This window comes from Cynoglossus semilaevis, chromosome 9 (genome assembly GCF_000523025.1).
Source record: "Cynoglossus semilaevis isolate Cse_v1.0 chromosome 9, Cse_v1.0, whole genome shotgun sequence".
Taxonomy (NCBI): domain Eukaryota; kingdom Metazoa; phylum Chordata; class Actinopteri; order Pleuronectiformes; family Cynoglossidae; genus Cynoglossus; species Cynoglossus semilaevis.
The window spans coordinates 9,508,467-9,519,049 of record NC_024315.1 but is presented as its reverse complement, the minus strand read 5'-3'; the positions used below and the strand labels follow the sequence as shown (position 1 = coordinate 9,519,049).

General features: G+C 36.3%; 1 protein-coding gene across 1 annotated transcript in view; it reads right to left on the bottom strand.

Annotated features, from left to right (window-relative positions):
• Nucleotides 1-1,271: 1,271 nt before the first annotated feature.
• Nucleotides 1,272-10,583, bottom strand: part of gpr83 (G protein-coupled receptor 83) — a 12,115-nt gene continuing 2,803 nt past the window's right edge. Inside the window, exons 2-4 of the mRNA XM_025058476.1 lie at nucleotides 10,081-10,206; nucleotides 6,291-6,424; nucleotides 1,272-5,507 (exon numbers count right to left, since the gene is read on the bottom strand). Coding sequence (XP_024914244.1) covers nucleotides 4,793-5,507; nucleotides 6,291-6,424; nucleotides 10,081-10,206 — 975 coding nt within the window. The 3' untranslated portion in view covers nucleotides 1,272-4,792. The remainder of the gene's footprint in view (nucleotides 5,508-6,290; nucleotides 6,425-10,080; nucleotides 10,207-10,583) is intronic.

Sequence of the window (10,583 nt, the reverse complement as noted above, 5' to 3'; positions counted from 1 at the left end):
TTCAACACATGAGGATTTCTAACATTCTTAGACTAGAAAAGAAAACTGACTTCTAAATCCCACTGAAGCATTTTAATACACTTTTCTCCCTTTTATATAATCATTCTTCAGCACTTTTTGTGTTGATGCCTAAATGGCTCTATTCATTAGAGGTGGAATGTCAAATAAAACTTAATACGATCACAATTTAGAAGGATTAAAGAAGGATTTTCAGATTTTACAGATTTAATTTTTTTAGCCCTGAAAATAGCTCTGGAAAATACCCAGTGAAAAAGATGCAATATAAACAATAGAAATGCAATCTTGACATCTGCATGATGAATTTAAATTAATTTTTCTTTACCAAATTGGACCAAAAAGTGTTCATTACGCCTGTTTTGCTAATTTATACTTTCTGCTGTGTTCCCTGCTGTAACAATGGGATAGTTGATGTAAACTGCATTCAATTTTACTGTCATAAATAGGTCAAAGAAAAACACCTGTACCCTCTTCATTTACTTGTTTCTTTACACACTTAACACAGCAATTGTTGCTTAAAGCAAAAAAGTATTTTTATCAAACAGCCGTCCAGTTCACACATTGTTTATTTCCAATTAGCCCGAAGGAAGAATTAGATCCAATCCAGCCTGACACTGATGACCTGGTTTATAGACATGTCATCTTCTTTTTACAACAACATACTTGTCTTTTGTGTTTGTCTTCGTAGTAACCTGTTTGTCATCTGTGATCACGGTGCTGAAAATGTAAAATAAAAATGTTGGTTTATGAATTAACACAAAAGAAAGAAAGTTTTTATTAAGTTTTGAAGTAATGGCTCCCCACACTGCTTTTATGTAACTGTCACTTTGGAGGAGTTAGGTGCAAGAAAACAACAAATAAAGCAAGAATGTGAGAAATTCTGCCAACATAATAATAGTGCAAGGCCAGGAATATGCTGAAACAGAAATGTCAGTTCGTTCTGTGGTAACAATTGACAAAGACATGATTTTGAAAGATAATGACTTCTCTTTCGAAATCAAAATAAAGTACATGGGGTGTAAAGGTGCAAAGGAATGTAGGAGAAAAAGAAAAGAATCCTTCACCACACTGAAATAGAGCATTCAACTACAAAGTGGTTAGACCAGGTGTGAGGAAACTTTTTGACTCACCGTAATGGGTTCTAAAATTTGACAGGGCGTTCGTGTGAACTTAGATAAATGACATGTAAAAGTCATGCATAAAGGGTAAATGCTAGAATAAACAACTATCTATAGGGAAAATGTGAGCATTGCAGAAAAGGCAGAAGTAAAATCACAATTCAAACCATAGTTTTCCCATGACTGGGTTAGACTAAATTCAAATAGAATTTAATTTAGTCTTTGCCTTTGAGTCAGAAAGTGTTTTCATATTAATTGTGATGGTAGGTATTATCTTGTTAAAAAAAATCATTGTTATATTTCTAATCTTAAAATCGGTTAAAATTATTTTTTTTACCCTTGGATAAGGCTCATCTTTGTGTATAGGAAGCACAGTACAGTTGTAGGATGACTCCCTGAGCCAGCCCTACAGAAATACACTACATATACTGTAGAGAACATTAGTCGACTGTGTTTGAAGTGATGATCAGCAGACAGTTTTGGATCAACAGCTTTAATTGTCAAAAGACATCAGAAGAAAAACACATAGTTGCTCTTTACACAGTGAACATGACACAAAGTTGAAGAAACAAAAATAACGATAAACCATTGAACAGCACAGATAAACCATCTCAACTGACGACATGGCACGACAACCCTGAATGTGTACAGGTTATTATTTTACCAGCCTAAATTAAAACAACCATATCTTTAATTACAAGAATTTTTATTTTCTTTAACATTATTAAAATAAGATACAGTATGTTTTTAATTCACAGGCAACATACAGCATTTAAAGCACATTTTTATGCTTTGTTTCCTTTCTTTACTGAACAAAAATATTTAGTTAAACGAGCAGACTGAGACAAACACTGTTATCGCTTACTTATTGGGTCATTCAGCTCATCATTTAAGAAATCCTGAAACCCCAACCATTGGTAACCAATAGGGCGCAGACAGGGTCTTTGAAACAAGCTGCGAGAAAAACCACCGTACTGTCACCATAAAAATCTTAACAGATACAAAAACACATATACTGTATTTACACATATATTTCTCTTCCTATAGTTTCATTATATTTATGTATTTTATATGGTTATATGGGTTTTATTAATTTTACCCATACTGTCATGTTTCTATGACAACGGTGTCAGTTTGAAGGGTCCTTTGGGTCCATTTGAACTGATATAGCCTTGAAGTGTGGTCGGTGGTTTGACTTTAATGCTTTTGTGTTACTGACCACATAGCTGTGCCATTAAAGCATTAGTGTTCAGTTCATTTTAAATTTATTAGAACCGGACCTTATGATGTTCCATTGACAGTACTTGGTATCAGCAAGTAGACCAGTGAAACTGCTATATCTTTGTTGGGTTGTAAAAAAAACAAAAAAAAAACAGTATATTAAAATTAGCCATTAAAAGACCCATGTCTTATAGTGGCTAATTTTAATGTGCATAAATAGAATACTTTTAGGTATTATCAAAGTTCAGCCACACTTAGAAGAACAGGGCAGGATTAGGTTTCCTGGCAACAGACGGTGCATTATTCACAGTAATAACTCCTCAATGTAGAAGTCTCAGAGCGGCAGTACTTTGTTAACATCTCATTATGGCCATAGATATTTTTACCCATCCTCTAAGACCCTCAACTATTGACCACCGTCCTTCATTGATCCATGTGTTTTTCATTCACTCAGTAGGAGCTTCTTTCAGGACGTAATTATGTTTCTGTGTGAAGCTGGTAGAAGTGATTAGTTTCCTGCAGCTCTTGTGATGTTTTTATTGAGATCATCCTTTAAGTTACATTAACAAAGGTCTGCTATCTGAATATAAATGTTTTACAAATTTTCATAAGGTTTAAATGAACAAGAATTGATTTTTTCCTGTTCCCAACAGAAATTTTACGTATGTGCATACTATATGTTTCATTAGGTCTGTGAAATTAGCACATGATTTTGCTATATGTGAAGATTATACCGATTAAACCAAAAGGACAAGAAACTTCCATCTGAGAGTGGATTAGAGCCTTACTGAGAGTGGGAGCTGGAGTTTTTAATATTTTTAATATTTTCAATGGGAGGTAAATAAACTGTCTTGTTCCATTCTTTACTTTATCACTGTGAAGGTAGAAAGTGGCTGCAGAAAAGCTCTGAAAATACCTTCTTTTTAATCTGTCCGTCCTTCACACACAGTATCTGAGAGTGCAGCTACTTTCTTAGAATAATAGACACGGTGCTAAAATTTGCTCATACAAGATTTCTTTAAAAAAAACAACAAACCTCACATCATTTTCATTTCACAATCTATCATCTCCACATCTAATTTCTGTCTTAAATGCTAAAAAGATGTAATATAAAAAACCTATATTTCATATCAAGGTCAAAATGCCCAGTCACCAATCTTTTTCTTAAACCTGAACATGTTCAGTTCGTCCTTTTTTTCTTTAGGTCTGAATTTATATAGAGTTGTAAGAACCTCATGTTTTGTTGAATCAATCTCCAAGACTCCAAGACTGTAGATGCTCTCACTGGAATGTTAAATAAATAATCTAGAAATAAACAACTTTTCAGCATCAGGTTTTAAAGAAAACCTGTTGCTGCTGTCAATATTTCTGGTAACTTAGATACAGTGAGTAAAAAAAACTAAAATCAATGTCTAACCTCGTTGTGGTTACATCTCATAAAAGCAAAATATTTCCATCACATTTCAACCATGCAGTCTGACCATTTTAAAGACACAATTTTAAAGTAATCCGCATTGGTACTACGAAGTTGTTCTACTTTTGGCAGGACTGCCCAGCATTTGGTAGTTTATTTGTTGTGTCTACCTGCAAATTGAAACCCCACGGCATTCTAAATTTTTTTTTTTTTTTTTTACACACACTGTGATGTAATGTAAAGTGATGTAACGTAAATCCAGTGGCTCATCTTTCTGGCTGTGGCTCATGTTCTTCAATCACAGGTACAACTAACACTGTTTCAGCCCACACTTGCAAAGAGAAAGTGCAAATTCTCAACGACGTGTTAAACCTGTGCTCCTTGTTTTGGGCCTGATATGTTTCATTCAAAAGACAACTGTGATGGAACCAGAATCATCGAAATGTTTATAATAAATGAGGTTGATAAAAAATACTTTTTATCTAGACTTACTAAACTTTGCTGACACATTTGGGTAAAATGTAATTTTTCTCCCACTGTGGTGATGTTACCTCAGTGTCTATCTCTGACTGAGACCTTTTAAATTGCTGTCTAAAGATCCAGGAACGTAATCATAGAAGAAACCCTTCAGTCAGACAGATTTGTACAGCAGTTGTTCAAAGACGAAGAATTGCACAACAAAGCACGGCGATGTTTGCAGTCTGTTGGTGTCCACTGTTTAATTCGGTGATGGGTTCATAGCAGAGGTCACATTTGGTTGTGTGCTGTGGCACAATGACTTTCCTCCTTCCTTCCTGTGGAGAGGAAATACAGTATAGATCCACAGTGGCTGCTTTGCTGTAACAGGATGTCAGTACTGTTCCTTTTCAATTGGCTTCTCCCATCACTGTTAATCCAGTCACACTACACTGTCAACTATGCTCTTTTATGTTTGAACAGTGATGAAATATTAGAACGAGTCGTACAATATCAAATACTGATATATGCCCCATCACTGCATGGTAGATTTGAGTGTTAGTAGTTAGCTCACGGCCACGATTGGCTCCACTGACAGGATGTCTGTTCTGCCTGTGAGTGCCTGCCTGGCTGTGAACAGAACATGTGTATCTTTAAGGTTGCGGGACTGACTAGGACCAACGTTACTCTGTTGTGAAAAGACCTGGTCCTGGTGCGGTAAATCTCGCCTCTGCCTGGATGAATCCTGGTCATCAGGCCAGGCGGTTCGGTGACGGGGAGTGCAAACCGCTGCGGGGCGGGGCTCTGGTTCCAACCCAACCGCACTCCTCTGCCTCCTGCACATGTCAAAGAGTAGCTGCAGCTCCTGGCGAAATGTTGGGTTCAGGCAGCAGTAGATGAAGGGATTGTAGCAGGTGGAGCTCATGGCCAGCCAGTGAAAGCAGAAGTAGAGGGCGTTGGATGATTCGATTGCCTGGCTGGAGAGCAGCACCACGTAGCAGTTGAGGGGGAACCAACAGACTGCAAACACCCCGACCACCAGCAGCAGCATTGCAAAAGTCCGCCGACGTTTTCTTCTCTGGGTGGCGTGCTGGGCTGTTGTTGTATCACCGATGGCATTGTGGCGCCAAAGACGGCACGACACTGTGGTGTAGGAGGTGGTGATGATGAGCAGAGGTAGCATGTAGAGTAATACAAAGGTTAGGAGGTCAATGTACTGCCAGTAGACGTCAGATGGCTCTGGGAAGTCTGGGACACAGAGACTGCGCTCTTTCTCTTTGCTGGTCAACAGAACACAGAAGAAACAAACTGGTCAGATAATCTGGTCCGGAACTCATGGCTGCACCAGGTCAATGGCAAATTTCTGTGCCAGGAGCTGATCTGCTACTTGTATGAACTTTGTAGTTTGTTTGTTTGTTTTTTTTACTGCATTTTAAATTTGAACTTTAACTCTGCAGTTTAGTAAAAAGAAAAAGTGCTAAGATTGAAATGGACAACATTTCATATCAATAACACAAAAAGCTTCCACAAATATGAGAAAAACACAAGGGTAATAATCTGTTTGGGGGCAGAGACCGTTTTGGAGCTTAAGCCTTCAACCTATCACTGCAGTGATATTTGCAGCTAAAAATACCAAACTGTCCTTGATATGAAAACAACCAGTGAAGGTTTTGTTAGTGTTCAAACATCTGTGTACAAAAATGTGACTCAATTTATTGAACTGAGCAAAAAAAAAAAGTTCTGCGCTGTTCAAAAGAATCCAAAGACTGGTGGTGTACAGTAACTGGAAAACACATTTGGTTTATATAGGACTAAAATGTTTAAAGACGGCCAGAATGTGCGCTAATACATTTGCATTTCCCTGTTCAGGAGATGTGTGTTTGTTTTGCATTGTAAAAACTCAAATAATTACTTTTTTCTTACACCACATAGCAAAACTAATTTGCAAGCAAAGCTTTCCTCTCATTCTGACACGTAGTTTTTGATTTTACATTTATTTCTTTCTCTTAAATCAACACTACCACACAAAGAAAAATTAGCACAAAAAATAATTCACACAGCACCTGTAGGTGAAGGTTAGGAGTTTTTGGTAGATCGCATGTGGGAGGGAGAAGCATGTGGCCATTATCCAAATAACAACAATCCAAACACGACCTTGAGCTGTGGACATGCGAGGTCTCAAAGGATGTAGAATCACCTGGAATGAACAGATCAGCTTAGAAGAAGAGCATGGGCCAACATTTGAAAGAAATAATGAATTGGACACAGTACATAGAGAGTACCAAGTACCAAGAGAGAATGTACTCATTCAGATACATTTCTCAAAAAACATAAATTAAATACATTGGTACTTAATTCATATTCTATTTTTTTTAAATAAATTACTCACAAAAACAGATCAATTCCAGGCAAAAATGTATATCAAAATGTAACATTCTAAACCTGTGTTTAGCATAAGGTTATCTAAACATGCATGGATATTATTAAAATCTTTCATTTAATTAATATTTTCTTTTAGAAATGTAAAAATGAACCTTAAGTTTCAGTACAATAGCTTAATTTTTACAAAATAAATAACAAAAAATGTCTATTTGTGTATGTGTGTGTGTACTGAGTTTCCAATATACTATCTGTTATTCATGTTTTTCTCACTGGATTACTACTTACTGTGCTCACATTGGACCACACTAGCCACAGCCTAATTCAAATTCACCACCAATGTTTCACTCTCAGAGTTGTCAGTTTTCAGACTGGGGAAATTTAGTTTCTTTTCTTGAGTATCTGAAATGATTTCTTTGGTATTTATATTTGATTTTTTTTTAAAGTTTACAAAAGATTGGGAGAAATTTTAAACCATGGAAAATTGATGATTTTTGATTAAAAATAACAATAGAAATAGAAGTACTAGAAATGACTGACTCTCAGTCATACATGTAAACAACATATATATACATACATGTACTGTATATATGCATGCATATAGTATATTTACACATAGTTACATACTGTAAATACATACATAATACCTTTAAAAATATTGTTGTGAACACACACTGCCATGGCTTTGGTACAGAATGAAACTAAGACGTATTTAGTTAGTTAATGCTTTTATGTTGTTCCACTACTTACAATATTGCTAATGACTAATTTTTGTACCTCATTAAGTGCCTCGCTCCATGTGCCTCTATTTCAGGCCCTAAGTGTGTTTTGTTCACAGCAGCCCAGAAAAACAGCTCTACCAGATAGAGGCTTCTACAACAGTGTAGAAGCTGGAAGTCGTTGATGTAAAAGTATGGGGGCAAAAGTGAGATGAGGGCAATCGATATACTGTGGCAAACCTAAAGGGAGCAGCCGGGGTATAAAGTTGTTAGTCTGTCTAATAACTAAATACTGTGTATGTGTGGTGACTGCATTTGGCCCTCCCCCTCTCTTTCTCTAAGCTTCTAAACACCTCTATTAGCAGACCTTTCATCAGGGCTTGACCACTCTGATGGATGTGGGGGTCAAATGTCTCAATACATGTGCTCTCCTAGGGCTGTGGTGTTGCATCCCCAGAGTCTCTAATGTCACGTGCATTATATCACACCTCAAATAACACACAACACTGATAAACTAGCAGGAATTGAAGAAAGATGCGCATGAAGATCTTATTCAACAGCTATGTTTGAGAGCTGTTTTTCAGTATTAGGCTTCATATCCCTATGCTGCCACATGGTGGAAAAACATGTAAGTCTGTTATTGTCGCATAGACCAGTGATTCCCAACCACTGTGGAAGATCATTAGGTGTGCCACGAACGAATGACCCAAAACTAGTATTTATTGCAATTTTTTTTCTTTGTCGAGAAGTGCAATGAAATCCTCTTCCACTAGGTGGCAGCAGATGGTTATTAAAATTAAGAAAAGAATATCTGAGCTGTTGAAGTGTCTTAAATTCCTGCCAGTATATTAGCATTGTCTTCAACTAAACAGGAGTTTTTTTTTTTAGTAAATTTAATCTAGAATAGTATTATATTATATTTCATTATATATACTTTTTGTGAGATTTTTGTTTGGTGGCTCAAAAAAGGTTGGGAAACACTGGCATAGACTTTGTGAAGGCAAATTATCAGCAGTAAATAAATAATAGTTTTCAGACCAATTATGTGAAATTGGATCATTTCGCATGGTACACCTTATGATCTCTCACGGTACGCATGTACATGTATCTGCTGTTCTCTGTCGTGCTTCTGCATGCTGCTGCATGACCACAGTGTGGCTATGGAAAGAAAGTAAATGGATGGAGTTCTTATTCAGTAGATGTTGAACAATACGCCCGGCTCACTGGTGTCCATGCAGCTTATCTCTAAAGACTTTCAGATCCTTTTCTCTTCACACCTATTAAATACAGTACATCCTTGAAGTGAATACATCAGTGAATGTGAGAGACTCTGCAATTGGTGACACAGACTTTTTCCAGAAGAGCAAAGCATATGAAAACATTTGTCATTTGGCATTCATTTGGCATTCATTTTTCAAATTCCACAAAAAGCGCTCTTCCATATCCTTTTTTTTTTAATTGGATGAATCTAATTAACTAATCAACTATAAACCAAACATAATTGGTTATTCGTAATAACCAAAAAATAATTTAACTCTTTTTCATCTACTTTAGCAATTAAAGTCTGGCACCTGATGTGAAAATGTTATTCTGCTCTCAAAAAGTGTGTTGAAAGAAGCTAACATAAAACTGCATGATAAGTGTTAATAATATTTTTTTCAGTTAGACTTTTATTTATTCTATTATTATTTCGACCAATATTGTTATTTATAATATAATATAATATAATATAATATAATATAATATAATATAATATAATATAATATAATATAATATAATATAATATAATATAATATAATATAGGGACTCCCAATGTGTTGTGAGGTGAGCTGCCACTAGAGGGTGCGTGATAGAACAAAATTTGATGGCGGTTTGGAATGTTTTCTTTTTATTAAGCGGGAGTATTTAAGAAATCTGTTTTAGTTCCAAGCAACACGTTACATTAAGGTTTTTTAATTTATTATGCTGGGATTTTTTTTCATCTATACAAATGGAAATACTAAATTAAGACTTTACACCAAGAGAAAAACTTGAAAATTACCTTATATGAACTCATTGAAAGTATGTGTTAAAAATACTGGTCTCTTACTGTACAAAAACAGCTATAGAGCAATCAAATATGTATGCTCTCACCAAATGAAGAGCACTCTTTGCCAGTACAATAAAGACATAGTGTGTGTTCAGCAGTATAAAAATCCTGTGTCAATGAAATTTAGTTCAGAGCCTATTTTCAGAGAACAGCACTTGAGGTGAACCGGACCTGAAGGAGGTCATCATTGAAAAAAAATAATTATTAAGGCTCTGAGTCTATACAGAAACAAAGTAATCCAATTATTACTACAGCCACCTGAGCTCCTATCTAATGTCTCTGTGTATTTATTGCAGTCTGGTAGTGATCTCTATTGTCCTTGATGATATTTTAGAGGTTGATAAGACTGACAGTCAGAATCTTAGAGCACAGCATAGATAGATAGATAAAACAGACAGACATATATATATATATAGAGAGAGAGAGGGAGATGGTTACATAAAGTGACATTTTTGTCAGTAATATTCAAAATTAAAATGGCCCCAGGGTCTTAAAGAACAGTGACACCAGTTAGTTTGTTAGTTCTCACCTGACTCACTTTGACTCACTACTTCTGTTCCAGTTTACTTAGGATATAGTATAGGCCTGTTTATGGACTGCCATTTTATGGACCATTGACTAATCAAATATTTCATCAGTTTGTGGCCATATCTTTTTTTGACAAACCTGACGTCTATCCAGAGCAATGGCCGTCAACGTTAGAGTGGAGACGTGCAGGGAGCAGTACTGCACAAAGCGGCTGATGTGACACATGGTCCTCCCAAACACCCAGGTACTGTTCACAAAACGGACCTGAGGAGACGAACATACAGGGTTTGGGTTTGATAAGGGTGAACGTGGTAAATGTCCAAATTCTGACTGAGAGTACGTACAATACAGGCGAAGACTAAAGATGTACAGGAAGGGTGAAAAGGAGAGGTACTGTCAGAAAAAAACGCTGGTTCTGTGAGAATAGAAAGTGGAGGTGGTGCAGGAGGAGGGGAAGAGGAGGGTATGGAGTACAACCACAGAGAAGATGTGAACATGACAAGACACAGCTAAGAGGGTCACATCAGTGTGGCAGGAAGCACAGACGAACACGCATATACAGGGAAGATGAGTGTGACAGACACATGAAACAATCGTTTGTTGTGAATATTACTGTATTTTCTACAATTAAGCAGTGAATG